Raw genomic sequence first — 16,017 nt, 5'->3', positions numbered from 1 at the left:
CTAGATCCTAAGTGTACAGGTTCGTGGTGTGGGCCATTTGCCCTGTCTTTGGTATGACCAGATTTAACCTGAGTCCCAAGGGGAATGACCAGGTGACCCATGCCAGGCTCACCACCAATCCCAGAATTGCTGTAGGCAAGAGGCGGTGCCAGGTTTTAGAACAAACACCCCATTTACACAACAGGCCACAAACACATGCAACTCATTAGCTCCCATTAGGGAGAGACAGTAATTCAGAATGGATTAGGTTTCTTGAAGCTGAACCCATATTGGCCCTGAAATGTTGGTAAGGGGTTCTCTCTGCCCCGCGGCCTCTCCCAGAAGCCTGGATTCTGAATGGGTTCTGTAGTGAGGCCTCTAGAGTCTTCACAGGAAAGGGCAGAATAATGTGATTGGGGATATAGAGTGCTAAGGCTGAGCTAAAGAAAGGGCAAGGCTTGGAATTGAACCCGGCAGGCTTCCTGGAGGAGGAGGCGGGGCTGGCTTGGTAGAACAAAGGGAGGGGTGGATTTTCTTGCTGATGAAAAGAGATTGAGTGGGAGGTTCAGGGAAGAGTGCAAACATCCTTTCCCTCTCTCCCCCTAGCCCTGGGGCTCCCTCTCTCTGCTCCTTCCCGGCCGGGTCCGGGGGCGCTCGGGAGGGTGACGGGCCAGGTCCTCTAGGCCCAGCCCGGCGGTGGGGGCGCGGCCGGCCGGAGCTCCCTCCCTGCTCCAGGAGCCGGGTGAGCACGCCCCGCGGGGGGCTCCCCAGCCCTTACAAGGAGTTTGGTGGCGCTTGGGGTGGCCCCGCCCGCCAGGCTCCACCGGCCTCTCCTTCCCGCCGGGGTGGCAGCCCGCTGGACGTGGGGCTGAGGGCGCGGACGCCGACGGGTCCGGGGCCGCGCGCGCCAGGGAAGCCTGCGTCCCGCTCCCCTGGGCCCCTACGGGCGGGCGTACTGCGTGGGGCCCACCGGCCGCAGACCTGCGTGGCTGTCCAGGGCGTCGCCATGTCCTCGGTGTTTGGAAAACCCCGCGCGGGCAGCGGGCCTCAGAGCACGCCCCTCGAGGTCAACCTGGCCATCCTGGGGCGCCGCGGGGCTGGCAAGTCTGGTGAGTGGTGCCGGGGAACCTGAGCCGCCAGGTGCGGAACTGGGCGTAGGTGGGGGGACAGTGCGCTCTGCTCTTGGGGGCAGGTTCTTCCAGTGGCTTGGGGAGCTTCCTTCACCCAGGAGGGTCGCACAAGACACCGTGATTTTCTTTGCCTCAGTTTCCCTGTTGCCAGGCTTTCTCTTCTCTCGGCTTTGTGCTCCGCTCCTCCATCTCTGCCTTCTGTTCCCTGCCTGCCTCTTCCCTTTGTGTCTTCCCACTGTCTCTGTCCTCCGTGTCAGTGACCCCTGCTGTCTCTCCCTTCTCTCTGACTCTGTGTCTTGGAGTCCTTTATGGGTCGGTCTGCCCTGCCACCAACCTTCCAACCCCTAACCCTGTGACCTCCCCTGGGGCCAGCAGTCAGTCTTGGCGACTGACTCCAGAGGGACCTGTTGGGCACTGAACCCCCCCCCCCGCCCCCTCAGCCCCCTCCGCCCCCTCCGCCTAGGGCGCCTCTTTGAGCTTAGTCTCAGGCTTGCTACTCCCTGATTAGGCTTCGGGGAAGGCTTCCCCTCCAACCCCTCCCCCCTCTACACCCCCTCCCCGCGGAAGGGAGCTGGTGAAGTCACTAGCTGTTGAGATTTCTCAGGGAAGGTCCACTCTCCAACTCCCATCCCCATTCCCTCGGATTCTGGGACAAGTTGTGCATTCTTATCAAATGTGTTTGTTTCAAGCCAGATCCCTCTCAACTTTCTGGAAACACAATGGGTTATGGTTCCAGGTGCCTGGGATTGTCCTTGATGAGCCAAGATCTTGGGCTTCCATTGAGATAATTTGTGTCAACACTGAACTATGCCACTCCTGGTCGGCTGAAGAAGGGAGGGCAGAGGGGGTTCTCCACTGACTCTTTTTCCAGTTTTAGCCATTAGTGATGGCCAACCCAAGCTCAGCTGGCTGTGGGTTTCCTCCCCAGTGTTCTGTGAGACTCACTGGGGGCCTACTCTCTGATTCTGAAGCCAGCCCCACTCCCGTCGGAGAGGGGACTCTGAGTGTGGTTTTCCTACAGAAGGGATTACCCTCTTCCTCTGAAAGATTTGCCCTTTGAAAATCAGATTGCTATCCGTAGTTCTGTAACTGGTACCGTTTAGCCAGTGACTACATAAAAGAAAGAATTTAAATTTTAAAATATGTATTCCCTGAGTATTAGTTTGCAAACTGACACTGTCATGAATCCTAGGAAAGAATTTTAAGGATTTTATTCACAATATCACTTTTTTTTTTTTTTTTTAAGACAGTATCTCGGCCGGGCGCGGTGGCTCACGCCTGTAATTCCAGCACTTTGGGAGGCCGAGACGGGTGGATCTCGAGGTCAGGAGATCGAGACCATCCTGGCTAACACAGTGAAACCCCATCTCTACTAAAAATACAAAAAATTAGCAAAATTAGCCGGGCGCAGTGGCAGGCGCCTGTAGTCCAGCTACTCAGGAGGCTGAGGCAGGAGAATGGCGTGAACCTGGGAGGCGGAGCTTGCAGTGAGCCCAGATTGCGCCACCGCACTCCAGCCTGGGGCACAGAGTGAGACTCCGCCTAAAAAAAAAAAAAAAAAAAAAAAAAAGACAGTATCTCTGTCACTCAGGCTGGAGTCTAGTGGTGTGATCACGACTCACTACAGCCTCAAACTCCTGAGCTCAAGCGATCTTCCCCCTCAGCCTCCTGAGTAGCTAGGACTACAGGCACACCACCATGCCTGGTATATTTTTCTATTTTTTTTAGAGATATGGTCTCACTGTATTGCCCAGGCTGGTCTCAATACCCCAGTCTTGGCCTCCCAAAGCACTGGAATTATAAGCATCACATTACTTTTCTTTCTTTCTCTTTATTTCTTTCTCTTTTCTTCCTTCCTTTTTCTCTCTTTCTCTTTTTCCTCCCTCCCTCCCTCCTTTCCTCCCACCTCCTTTCCTCTTTTTTTCTTTTTCTTTCTTTCTTCCTTTCTCTCTTTTCTCGTTCTTTCTTTCTTTCCTTCTTTCTTCTCTTTCTCTTTTCTTTTCTTTTCATTTTTCTTTTTCTTTTCTCTCTTTCCAAACAAGCAGTAGTGAACATTACTTTTTGAGGGTCCAGCATAGTAGTTGGCTGGTCCTTGCTTTATGTGGCTACACTCTGAACCAGAGAGCTTAATTCTTGAGTTTTACATTCTGCCGAGATACCTGTGATGAGTGTAGAGGCCCCAGAGAGAGCCAAGACTTGCGATGTGGGAGACCAGGACCAGAGTGTGTTTCTTCGGGACACAGACCTCACCTGGACCTTACCTGAAAAGCCCAGGGGCTTGGGGAGTTATACCCTTCCCAAGGATCAACCACTGTGATCAACTCCGCTCGTCCTGTGTTTTTGGCTTGTAGCCAAAGCCTGGAGTAAATAGCCCCATATTTCAGAATCTCTATGACTTGTCTGGGGTGGGCGACACCTCCCTTCAGTTGAGGTTTCACCAAGCTGACTCTAGGGTAATGGTTGCATGGGTCCTGACCCCTAAGTTCATACCTTCACAAACACCCCTTAGGCTCGCCACTCATTGCTTTCCTTGCCATTAAAAAAAATTCCCGGTGCAATTAGAGGCACTTGGTTCCCCATATTTCTGGTTTCCTTCTGAGCGTCTCAAACCAGTTCCTCAGTTCCCTAGCTTTGTTCTCTGGGCGAGCTGAGTTTCATGTCAGCCAGGGATCACAGAGGTTAGATAAGGCCTCCCTAAAACGAGGGGCCAGCAGCTAGACATGGCAGCAGGGATGCAGCCAACCTCTTTCTGCTTCTTGCAGCCCTGACCGTGAAGTTTCTGACCAAGAGGTTTATCAGTGAATATGACCCCAACTTGGGTAAGAAACTGCTCCTCCCTGTACCCTCTGCTGCCTGCGCCCCACCAGGAGTGCTCCCCTGGGACCTACCCCGTGGGTGGGCACTGACCAGGACTGCATGTCTGGGGACAGAAGGGAGAGGCCGCCAGGATGACCCAGCCCATGGGGGAAAATGTTTTAGGTGTCAGAAATACCCCTTCCACAGCCTACCCCAGACAACTGGGGGGTTGGCCTAATTCACAGAACTAAGAAAGGCTGATTTACCCTAAAATATGAAGTGTGATGAAACTTAAAAAAATAAAAATAAACATAGCAGGACATTCACATCCAAACAAGTATTATTCTTGGCCTGGGCGCGGTGGCTAATGCCTGTAATCTCAGCACTTTGGGAGGCTGAGGCGGGTGGATCACCTGAGGTCAGGAGTTAATGACCAGCCTGGCTAACATGGTGAAACCCCGTCTCTACTAAAAATACAAAAATTAGCCGGGTGTAGTGGTGTGTGCCTGTAATCCCAGCTACTTGGGAGGCTGAGGCAGGAGAACTGCTTGAACCTGGGAGGTGGAGGTTGCAGTGATCCGAGATCGCGCCACTGCACTCCAGCCTGGGCGACAGAGCAAGACTCCATCTAAACAAAAACAAAAATAAAAAAACCTCAGAAACAAATAGGTATTATTCTTCAAGATGGTCAGTATTCTCTTCCAGAAAAGCTGGGCAAACGTTTGAGGAGTTCTCTAGTGGTGCTGGCTTCTGAACCAGTTTTTTAACTATATGAGAAAACAGCTCTTGTCTTTATCACTGCGTCATGGTATATTGGAAAAAGGAATGCTTCCGTGTCAGTCAGAGCTGGGTTTGAACCCTACCAGGCTCTGCTCCTTATTGGCAAACTTGAGCCAGTCAGCTAACCTCTCTGAGCTACTGTTTCCTCATCTGTAAAATGGGCATTAAAAAATACTTATCTCAGAGAATTGCTGTGAGGATTAAAAAAATAACACATGTGGCCGGGCGCGGTGGCTCAAGCCTGTAATCCCAGCACTTTGGGAGGCCGAGACGGGCGGATCACGAGGTGAGGAGATCGAGACCATCCTGGCTAACACGGTGAAACCCTGTCTCTACTAAAAAATACAAAAAAACTAGCCGGGCGAGGTGGCGGGCGCCTGTAGTCCCAGCTACTCGGGAGGCTGAGGCAGGAGAATGGCATAAACCCGGGAGGTGGAGCTTGCAGTGAGCTGAGATCCAGCCACTGCACTCCAGCCTGGGTGGCAGAGCGAGACTCCGTCTCAAAAAAAAAAAAAAAAAAAAAAGAAATAACACATGTAAAAGATCCAGCATAGTACTTGACCCACAGTAGGCACTCAATGCATTTTTGCTTTTCCTTCCTCAAATGGCTTCCCATACACAATGGCTTAGATTCCCTTCTAAAACAAATCAAAGCAGGATTTTATTAGTATAAATGTTGCTTAAAGCTCACGTGTATAACATTTGTCTATTGTAAACTGTTCACTGAGAGCCATAAGGTGTCTGGATGATCTTAGCCTTTTGAAAATGGGTGTTGTAGTCTTGGATTATTTTCCCCATTCATAAAAATCAAATAAAGCATTCATGGGACCCCTGACAGCCCTCCAAAGAAGCCCAAGGCTCTGTGACACAAGTGGAAACGCCCTGCACCGCCTGCAGCAGGCCCCTGATACGGTGCTCCTGCCGCACCTGAGGGGAGAGCGCCTTACCCTAGTGGTGCCCAGCCCCTTAGTTCAGGCTGGAATCCAGCACCAAATCACAGTGTTGGAGCAGGCAGAGACATCATGGCTATTTAGTCCCCTGGTTTAAAAAAGCTTTTCCTTAGGTAGCAGAATCCCTTCTTCCAAATTTTAAACAGAACCCCAGCGTGTCAAACAGAGAGAGCAAAGGGGTTCCCATGGGTAAGTCAGGGATTCAGGGCAGGTGACATGGTGACAGTCCCTAAGGGATTTGTTCCTCGAAACTCTGCTTGATCCCTGTGCCAAGGCCTTGGCACAGCCCTTCAGTGCTACAGTGGAGGAAACAGGCCCAAGGAGCTGAGGACTCTGGGTCAAGGTCACCCAGATGAGGCCCTTTGATTAGCAGGGGTGAGCTCCAGAGAGAGGAGGACACAGGACGCAATGGTGTGCTGGCTGGTGAGGTGTTGGGAGAGGCCAGAGCGTGGAATAGAGATGGGGTGGAGAAACTGAGGACAGAGGTGAGTGGGAGGACAGGAAGGAAAGGCACACAAGCAGACATGGTGTCTGGGAAAGGACAAGGGGGATTCCCAAGGACAGGGCCTCAAAAGACATATTCGGCCTAATTCAAATATTGCATGGGTCATGCTTATACCAAAAATTATTCCTTTTTGTTTGAAATTCAGATTTAACTGGGCATCTTGTATTTTTCCTGGCAACTCACCTCCAGTCTCTCTTCCTCCCTGCCTTCCAATCTATACTGTCACAGGGTCCCACCGGATGAGCCTATTACAGTGGTGGTTTGAGCCTCCTGATTGAGTAATTTTGGAGTTCTGACCTGGTAGTGGAATGCGTGGGCAGACTGTCTGGGAAGTGGGCAGCCTCACAATGGTCAGTCCTCTCGGCCTGTGGTCTCTCACACTACACTGACAGCCCACGAGTCAGAGCCAACCAGGCATTCTCCCCTCAGACTCGCTGGGAGGCCTGTGCCACTCCTCGAAGGTTCTGCTGAGAAGGGCCTGAACATTCCGGCCACTGTCCCATTGTTGTTTCCAGCAGCAGCAGCAGCAGCAGAGACTGAGACGAGAACCTTTCCTTCTGTGGATAAAGGTCTCCGCCGCCGGAGAGCTAGCCATCAGTAATGCTGGTAAAACCACTCTCTATGCCCTTCCTAGGTCTTCTGAGAGCCTGAGCTCATTTGGTGAGCCTGGAGGATGGAGATTCATTCCCGTTTCCGGCAGGTAGCACAGTACTAGCCTCAGTGTAGATGAGGGTTTAACTGTGGGGGTAAATTTTGGTTTTAGGATTACCCTTTAAAGAAGAGCTCCTATCATGATCCTCATTTTATAGGTGAAGACATGGAGGAAGAGAGGGCCCAGTGATTTGCCTTAAGATTATGGAGACCCTCAGGCACAAAGGAAGACCAGGCATGGCTCCAGTTGCTCTCCGCCAGGAGCAGCCTCATGTCATAGAGGGCCTGGAGTCAGAGGTCTGTGTGGCACAGGGCCCTCTGAGATGCAGTTTCCCCATCTGGAAGATGGGACCAATAGCCTGTGCTCTGACTGTGTAAGAGTTGCACTGTTCTGCGGTATGTCTGCTAGAGCTGGTAGGAGCTGAGAGATTCAGTGTCTGTGGAAGGGCTTTGCCTGTGCTGAGCCCCACAGGAGTGGGCAGGGGTCTCCAGGAGAATATTCTCCTCTCCCAGAAGGGCTGAGCGTGCCTCATCTGGCTCAGCCAGGGGAGAATGTCAGCTTCTCACTCTTCTTGCCCTCCTCCTCCTCCAGCGAGGACATAGGCACCATTTCTGAGGCAGCATCCTATTACACTCTGATGTGAGCTTCTGTGGTGCCGTTTAAAAAATTATTACTGTAAATGAGAAGAAAACATTGGCAAATTCAAAACTTTGGGAAATGACTCTTCTCTCAGCACAAAAGTCCATAGACTATTAATTAGAACCAGGTGTCAGGAAGCCCTTATATTTAAGGACACCAGAGTACACTGAGGCAGGGACTTGGTGATAGGAAGTCTGGACATTACTGTGACTGGGAAAGGAGGCCCTCACTCCTGCCCCAGCCCCTGAGGCCCATCACCTCTTCTATAAAGGGAGGCTGGACAGTATGAGCTCCAAGGCTTCTTCCAGCTCATACAGCCATGTTCTACATCCCTGCCGGACTGGGCGATTCTGGTCTTTCCTCGTACTCTGCCCAGACAGAGCTGGAGGGCAGGCTGATTCACTGAGCAGTCGGGGTGAGGGAGTCCCAGTGTGAACACAGCCCAGCCTAGAAGCCCTGAGTTCAAGTTCCTACTGCTGATGAGGTGCTGTGTGGCCTTGGGCGAGATCCCTTCTCTGGGCCTCACCTTGTCATCTCTCTACAATGGAGCTAACAGCAACCTTGAAAGGCTGTCCTGCTGTCGGCAGGAGACCAAGGTTGGGCTAGCACCTTTCACTGGGCTGGGCGGGACACTGCACCCATTGGGGGGAACCCCTAAAAGGGGTGCATCTGACATCTTTGAGTGGAAAATAAAGACGGATCTGAAAGAGATGTAAGCAACTAGGGGCAGCTCTTCTTGGACTAAATATAGTTAAACATTTGGAACATAGTTTCCATTAGATTTTTTTTGTCTTTGCATAAGAGCAGCTATTTATCCAAGTCCCCAAAGCAGGCTGGGGACAAGAAGCTGTCTGTGATTCATGCTGGATGCTAGTGGACCTGGAGTGTGTCCAGACCAGCTTGGCTGCCAGTAGCCCTCAGAGAGACGTGTTTGACTATAAATTCAGCCAGGGTTGGGAGTGTGCCCTCTCACAGTGGATGCTGCCAGGAGGGCAGAGACCATCCCAATTCTGCCAAAAGGGGTCTTCTTTAGGGCCACTAGGGGCAGGGGACACCTAGGGAAAGGTAATAACCAAGTACACTCACACGTGTGGGCCAATGACACAGGCACAGATTGGGGTTGGGGAGAATGACTGCCAACATGGCCGCGAGGTCCTCTGTGTGCCTGGCCACTTGCTGCCTTCTCAGATTTGAGATCATGAGAACTGTGTGTGTGTGTGTGTGTGTATGTGTGTGTGTGTATATATATATATATGGTAACAACTCAAGAAATTCAAATAAGGTCACTAGTTTGGTTCATAGTATGGTATCAATGTAAGTTTCTTTTTGATCATTGGGCTGTGGTTATGTAAGGTGATGACACTGGGGGAAGCTGGGTGAAGAGTATACAGGAACTCTGTACTATTTTACAACTTCTATGTCAGTCTAAAGTATTTCAAAAGTAAAAAAAAAAAAAAAAAAAAAAAATCACCTGGGAATGTGATCCTGCCCTATTTGGAGAACCATGGTTCCCACTGTCCTCACCAGGCATGTGTGGTAAGCCAGGCCCCATGCCCAGGGGGGCCCATCGAGTTCTTACAGAGCCCTGGGAGATGGGACTGTTAAATGAACTAATGTCAAGCACTTAGCACAGCGTCTGGGACAGAGGAAATGCTTGGAAACTGTTAGCAATGTTATCACAGTGTTCCTGTTTTAAAATGAGGAAACAGCCTCAGAGAGCTGAAGTGATTTGGCCAAGTCACAAAGCTAAAAAGTAGCTGACATTAGGTTTAATACCACATTCTCCAACTGAAAACTTCTGACTACACGAGACTGACGCCCTGCTGTCATGTTGACAAGGATTATTTGTAAAACCTTCTTGGAACTTCTAAAGGGGGTCTGACTGCCGTCCTTCCATCGTATCATGTACTTCTCTTTTCCCTTGTCTTTTCTCCCACTGCGGGCAGGAGGGTGGTCGGAAGGGAAGAAGGTGGGAAAGACTGGGGTTCTGGGATAGAGGGGCTAGCAGTGCTGCTCCTGAGCCAGCCTGTACTGCTAACAGGGTCTAGGGGTCACACACTTGACTCTATCCTGCTGGTTTTGTGTGTGGGTCCAGAACACAGTCCCGCCCCCGAGCCATGGTCTGTGAGTAACCACTGATGCTGAGTCCTGCAGGTGGAGCAGCATCTCCTTGGTGGGAGGGTCTGCCTGTAGCCTCCATGAGTGTGAGAACCAAGGACTTTCCAGTGGTCCCAGCCCCAGAGCAGCTCCAAAGGTCCCCCAAGGCCACACGGGTCTAGCACAGAGGGAAGCTCAAACTTACACCCAAGGCACTGTGTCTGACCTGGCTAACCATCTGTGTTGTAGAGGACACCTACAGCTCCGAGGAGACCGTGGACCACCAGCCTGTCCACCTGAGGGTCATGGACACTGCAGACCTGGTAACATTACCTCCATTACCTATGCACTGCTGCGAGTCACTGTAGCCTCCTGAGAAGTCCTGGCCCAGAGTGCGAGGCCTCAGATGTGCATTTAGATGCCTTTTAAGCTCAAGTTTGCTGTGTAACCCTGAATAAGGCACTTGATCTCTGTGGGTCTGAATCCTTTCTTTGCCAAATGAGAAGGATGGGATGGGGCCTGGAGAGATGTGATGGTTGCTGGCATCCGCTCTGAGATCTTGTGCTGTGGGGCTCTGTGCCTGTGCACACGAGGAGGCAGGTACACACCTATTTACACAGATGCTCCTGGTAAGAGCCCCTTAGCCCAGGTCTCTCCCACACACAAGTCTCCACCCATGTCCTCACCACCTCCTGCCAAGGCTGGATGCCAGTTACTCTCAGAAGCCAAAGGGGCAGCATGAGCCCAGCCCAGAACCAGCGGTGCCCAGGGACAGCCAGGTCTCTGTAGGGACCGTGCCAGAGTCTTTGGCTCTGGGCCCAAGGGGCCAAGGTCTTCAAGTCTCTGGCTGGGTGGTGGGAGGGAGGTTCATGAGACAATGTCTCCTTTCACACCAAGCCAAATCCACACTCAAGTACCCCTTTGAAAGGGCTCTGCTGGGAAACAATATACAAAGACCGGGGAGTGGGGAGGTGGGATTGGACGGCTCAGGTGAAGGCCTTTACCCCAACCTCCTCTGTCCCCCGGCGGGGCTTCTCTCCTTCACCCCAGGACACCCCCAGGAACTGCGAGCGCTACCTGAACTGGGCCCATGCCTTCCTGGTGGTGTATAGCGTTGACAGCCGCCAGAGCTTCGATAGCAGCAGCAGCTACCTGGAGCTGCTTGCCTTGCACGCGAAGGAGACACAGCGCAGTGTCCCTGCCCTGCTGTTAGGCAACAAGCTGGACATGGCTCAGTACAGGTGAGCACGGCCTGCTTGGCCCTTGTCTCCAGAGCTCGCTTTCTTCGCTTGTAAGGGCAGGTGGCATCTTCAGGGATTAGTGGGCTGCTAAGAACAGTCATCCCCTTGAATTGAGATAGAAGGGATTATATGTTTGTCTGTTTGTTTTCTGAGATGGAGTCTCACTCTGTCACCTAGGCTGGAGTGCAATGGTACCATCTCAGCTCACTGCAACCTCCACCTCCTGGGTTCAAGTGATTCTCCTGCCTCAGCCTCCCCAGTAGGTGGGATTACAGGTGCCTGCCACCATGCCTGGCTAATTTTTGTGTTTTTAGTACAGATGGGGTGTCACCTTGTTAGCCAGGCTGGTCTTGAACTCCTGAACTCGTGATCCACCTGCCTCGGCCTCCCAAAGTGCTAGGATTACAGGCGTGAGCCACTGTGCCTGGCCGAAGGGATTATGTTATAAGGGTATGGTAGATGTTGGTCTTCCAAGCAGCCAAGGAGTTGAAGGGAAAGGTTTCTGGGTCACACAGGGGCTACACCCTGAAAGTCAGAAGAGCAGCCACTCCTTCCTCCCTCTTGGGTCTCTGTGGATTCTCTTGGATTCACCCTTCTTGCCTGAGTCTATCCTGACCTTCTGGCCCCACTCCCAGCAGCTGACTGATCTGGTGCCTGATTCCAATTCTAGGGAGAGAGGCTCTGATTGGCTCCTTGGTCAGGTGTCTGCTCTGGTCCACCGGGCTCTCCCCTCACCCAGACCGAGCCTCCTACACTCACTCCCACAGTTGACTGGGCTGACGGCAGGTTCTCTTAAAAAGGGTTGGACTCAAATCAGAGGTCAGAGACTGGGCCAGAGGACGCATTACTGAAAAATACTGCAGCCATATTTTGCTTGGCTGGCATAGTGTCTTAAAAGACCTAGAACTGGAATGCTTTGAGGTGGGGCACGCTCTCTCCAGCCGACCCCAGGCTTCGCCACTCCCCGTGGTTTACCTCCACCCTCTCCACACATTCAAGTTGCCTGCCTGGCCCTGAGGCATTTGACACTGTGATGCCTGAACTTAATGAGTAATGCCACTGAATTTCTCCAGCACTGACCTTTGTCATCTGTGGCCAGTCTACCTGCAAGGGATAGCCACTTCCACCAGCCACTCATCCCTCCTTGTTCACGGTCGGTCTGTCCTACTTCCCTAGGCCCCGAGGGCACATTGACTGGTGTTAACAAGGAGGAGACCCTTTGTTTAGAACGGGTCAGATGGGCAGTGGGATAAAGAGAGGTGTGGGACCTTGAAGGGGGACTATGGTGAGAGGCCTTCAAAGGTGGCCAAGCCCTCAGACCCAGGCAAATTGTAATTTGTCTCCGTGAATGAGGGAAGTCATGTGACCTGAAAGCTGCTGAAGGTAGTCTTTGAGGAATCGCAGACCCTCTTAGGGGTCAGAAAACTGGATTGTGAATAGGCCAGTTTCAATACAGGGAAAAAACTACGAATCACTCTTTTGACCCCAATCTTTGCCAAAGGGATTGTCTAAAATGGTTTGGGAGCAAATAACAAAGAATACATGCTCAAATGAAGCTGATCCCACCCATTCCCTAAAAACAACTTGGACAATGTATTCCTATTTCATTCTTCGATCAAGTCCCGAGTTTAGTAAGTTGAGATTCTGGGAAGCACAGGAAGTCTAACTTTTAGCTGAGCATTGGCCATTGTCTCCCATGACTGTCTCACTGTTTGAAGGGTAAAATGTGGGTTAGGTTGGTGCTTTCAAGCCGCTGATAAAATTTTCACTAGGATGCAACAAAATAAGAAAAAGAACAATGTTCTGTGCCTCTGTCACCCACTCACACACATGCACACACACATGGGGTTTGTGTTTGTGAAAATTCAGTATTCAAGCCCCTACAATGACAAAGTTGCAGATTCAAGCTCATCATAAAAGCACATAATAGCAAGTGTTCTTTCCAAAACGGTTCCTCAGGAAGCGGTGAGCTTACTGGCAGAAACCAGCCCTGGGTGGGGAATAGATTCGATGCCTCTGACTCTTTGTCCCAGTCACTCACTGTCTCTGAGACTCCCCCCACCATAGAGTGGCACCCTGGGCAGCTAGCTCACTCTCAGCCCCTGCTCCTGCCAGGTCAGCCTTAGGCTCAGAAACTTTTCCCGCCATGGCCCACTGGAGTGCCTCCTCTCATCTAGCGGCTGTGCCATTATCCTCGGGAGTGAGCAGTGGGACAGCTCAGCAGTAGGTCAGGAAGATGCAGCCAGTGGAATCTCGGCCCCAAGACCTCAGGGACCCCCCGCCTGCCGTCTCTTCCCTCTTCTAGACATCCGACCTACACAAGAGCCAGTCTTCTTTTCCCTCCCACCTCGATTCCCATGGCTTTCAGGTCAGAAACCTCCACGACCTTCCCAAGTTTTGGATATTCTATCCTCCCTTCACGGGAGGTGGTGTAGGACCAAGCCAGAATAGGTGTTGCCCCCTCTCTCCTTTTGCCCTCCTCGCCATGAAATGTTGTCACCCCTGCCCTCTCCTGCCTCTGCCCTGGAGAGGCAGAGAGAACACCCCAGGAGCCCTGAGAACTCTGCCAACCACAGGCTTCAGGAGTCACCGCTGTGGTCTAACCCTTCAATCCAAACGACTGCTTCTCTCTAGAGCTGATCCCACAAGCCAGAGCTGTGGGTGGCCCGTTTCCTGCCCCAGGGACCCATGTTGGGGTAGAGAAGAGATGGGGCTGGGAATGGGAATGGCCTGCTTCCTCCAGCCACAGGCAGGGTTCAGCATAGGGGATTTGGAGTAGCTTCTTATCCTCATCCTCATCCCAAAATTCTGGCTTGGGTAACATCAGCTACCATTTATTGAGCACTGACTCTGTGCCAGGTACTGTGCTAAGCACTTGAAACAAATTGTCTTTCGTAATCCTAACAACCCTGAGGGGCAGAGGTCAGTAACCCATTGTACTGATGAGAACACTGAGACTCAGAGAGGTGAAGATGACCCCAGGCCACCCAGCTAGTCCATGGAGCGCCGGGTGTAGGAGCTGGTCTGCCTGATTTGGCACAGCCTGCTCCTAACTCCCTGCCTCACCCTGCTTCCTCACCAGGCAAGTCACCAAGGCAGAGGGTGTGGCTTTGGCAGGCAGGTTTGGGTGCCTGTTTTTCGAGGTCTCTGCCTGTCTGGACTTTGAGCACGTGCAGCACGTCTTCCATGAGGCAGTGCGAGAGGCACGGCGGGAGCTGGAGAAGAGCCCCCTGACCCGGCCCCTCTTCATCTCCGAGGAGAGGGCCCTGCCCCACCAGGCCCCACTCACCGCCCGGCATGGGCTGGCCAGCTGCACCTTCAACACACTCTCCACTGTCAGCCTGAAGGAGATGCCCACCGTGGCCCAGGCCAAGCTGGTCACCGTGAAGTCATCCCGGGCCCAGAGCAAGCGCAAGGCGCCTACCCTGACCCTCCTGAAGGGCTTCAAGATCTTCTGAGGACCCTTCCCCAGGAACCCCAGGCTCGGTGGGTGGACAGGACTGCAGCGGGGCAGGGGCTGGCTTCTCACCACCGGCTTTTCCCTCTGATGGACAGCAGACCCCACCTCCAGCACCAAGCAGTGTCCCTACACTCAGTTCACTGTGTGAGCTGGAGTGGCAGGCAGGGATGCTGCTTCTGTTCCCTCCAGGCCTTGGTCTTCATGGTAACCACCGCATCTGTGGCCCTGGAGGGAAACAGCCACTGTGACAACCCAGAGACCTGGGTTCAGCCTTAAGTAGGAAGAAATTGCAGTGTCCATCCTGCTGCCATCAGCCCTTCCTGCTCCAGCTACAGTTGGGCCAGCTGTGGCCCTTAGTGGACGGTCTAGGTGGATAGCTCTGTCAATGTCAGGCCTGAGAAGAACCTGCAGAATGACAGCCCTGGGGTCCTTGTGCCACCTGGTGGACGGGAGAGGCAGGGCGGCTGCAGTTTCAGAGGCCAGAGCCTGGCCCTCCTGTCATCTGCTGACTTCACAGAAGGCCCAGGCTACAAACCCCACAGTTTATTCAAGGAAAATCTAGTTAAAATAATCCAATGGACAGCCTGGGCGGGGGGAAGAAGCCCCAGGAAGGGGTATTTCCAACACTTGATGTCTCAATGAGGATAAAAGGGAGGGGGCTGTGGGTTGTCCAATGTAAGGAGCCCCAGAGTTCTTTCACCAGCAGACAGATTCCCCATGTTTTTCCACTGTTAAGGACTCTGTCCAAAGAACCTCAGGACCAGCTCCGTCAAGTTTAATGATCCGGGCTGCAGAAGAAAGTTGTCACTCCAGTGAGTTACCCAGGGTTCCAGGGAGCCCACAGCAGCATCAGACCCATCCAGGGGCTACAGGGCCTGCCCCCTTGCAGGTGGAAATACAGTATACCCGTTTGTCATCTGGTTTGGCAGGACCCAGGACCCTCAGCAATGAGTCTGAGTGTTCAAAGCCCACTTTAGAACCTAAAGCATTTTGGGTTAGTAAAGCAAATTTTTGCATATGTTATTTGGTGGTGTCACCGCAGCTTATACCAGGACACCATGGCTCAGACCTGGGATCAGGACACTCCTTTCAGATCCCACCATTGGCAAGAAAAGGCTCTCCAAGGCAGGCAGTGTGGTCATTGTCTGATTTTGTTTACCACACGCCAGGTCCAAGGGAAGTCTTGCACAGACTCTTAGCAGACAAGCAGGGAAAGGAGAGGGCCCTGGTGGGTGGAAGGATTGGGAAGGGGGTTCTGGGCCTGGAAGCCTGCTTCTTCCCCTCTCAGCAGTCTCAGGACTGCTGTTGTATTGCAAACAGCATCTCTGACCCAGTCTTCAGTCTCATTCTATAAATAGAGGAGCTGAGGTCAGAGCGGGGCTGTGAACTACTCAAGACCACATGCTTGGAGTCCTAGCCAGGCTTCCCGACCCACAGGCCAGCTACGGATTTTGCACTTTTGCTGCAGGCCACTTGTGTGTGTATGTGTGTGTGTACCACTGCCATCTGAACAAACTATGCAATACCACCTGCTGACTTCCAGGAGCATTTTAATAAAAGATTTTTTCTTAATAACAGAATTTTAGTTTGCTTGCAGTTCATTCATTGTATCTGCTAAAAAAGAAAGAAAGAAAGAGAAAGAAAGAAAAAGAAAGAAAGAAAGAAAGAAAGAAAGAAAGAAAGAAAGAAAGAAAGAAAGAAAGAAAGAGGAAGAAAGAAGGAAGGAAGAAAAAGAAAAAAGCGGGCTGCTTGGGAGAGACTGTAAAACCTGAGAGGTTTCAGGCCACT

General features: G+C 52.1%; 1 protein-coding gene across 2 annotated transcripts; it reads left to right on the top strand.

The window, feature by feature from the left end:
• The first annotated feature begins 835 nt into the window (after positions 1–835).
• Positions 836–15,809, top strand: RASL12 (RAS like family 12). 2 transcript variants are annotated; one of them, XM_023220665.3, is made up of 5 exons: positions 836–1,088; positions 3,872–3,928; positions 9,778–9,851; positions 10,579–10,769; positions 13,852–15,809. In XM_023220665.3, exons 1-5 carry the CDS (start codon positions 986–988, stop codon positions 14,225–14,227), a joined length of 801 nt encoding a protein of 266 aa, XP_023076433.1. In that variant the 5' UTR covers positions 836–985; the 3' UTR covers positions 14,228–15,809. The 2 variants fall into 2 exon arrangements, with proteins under 2 accessions (XP_023076433.1, XP_023076434.1); XM_023220666.3 differs by lacking the exon at positions 3,872–3,928.
• Positions 15,810–16,017: the final 208 nt, after the last annotated feature.

Source organism: Piliocolobus tephrosceles, chromosome 6, assembly GCF_002776525.5.
Source record: "Piliocolobus tephrosceles isolate RC106 chromosome 6, ASM277652v3, whole genome shotgun sequence".
In the NCBI taxonomy this organism is placed as follows: Eukaryota; Metazoa; Chordata; class Mammalia; order Primates; family Cercopithecidae; genus Piliocolobus; species Piliocolobus tephrosceles.
This window is presented reverse-complemented; position numbering and strand designations above follow the sequence as displayed.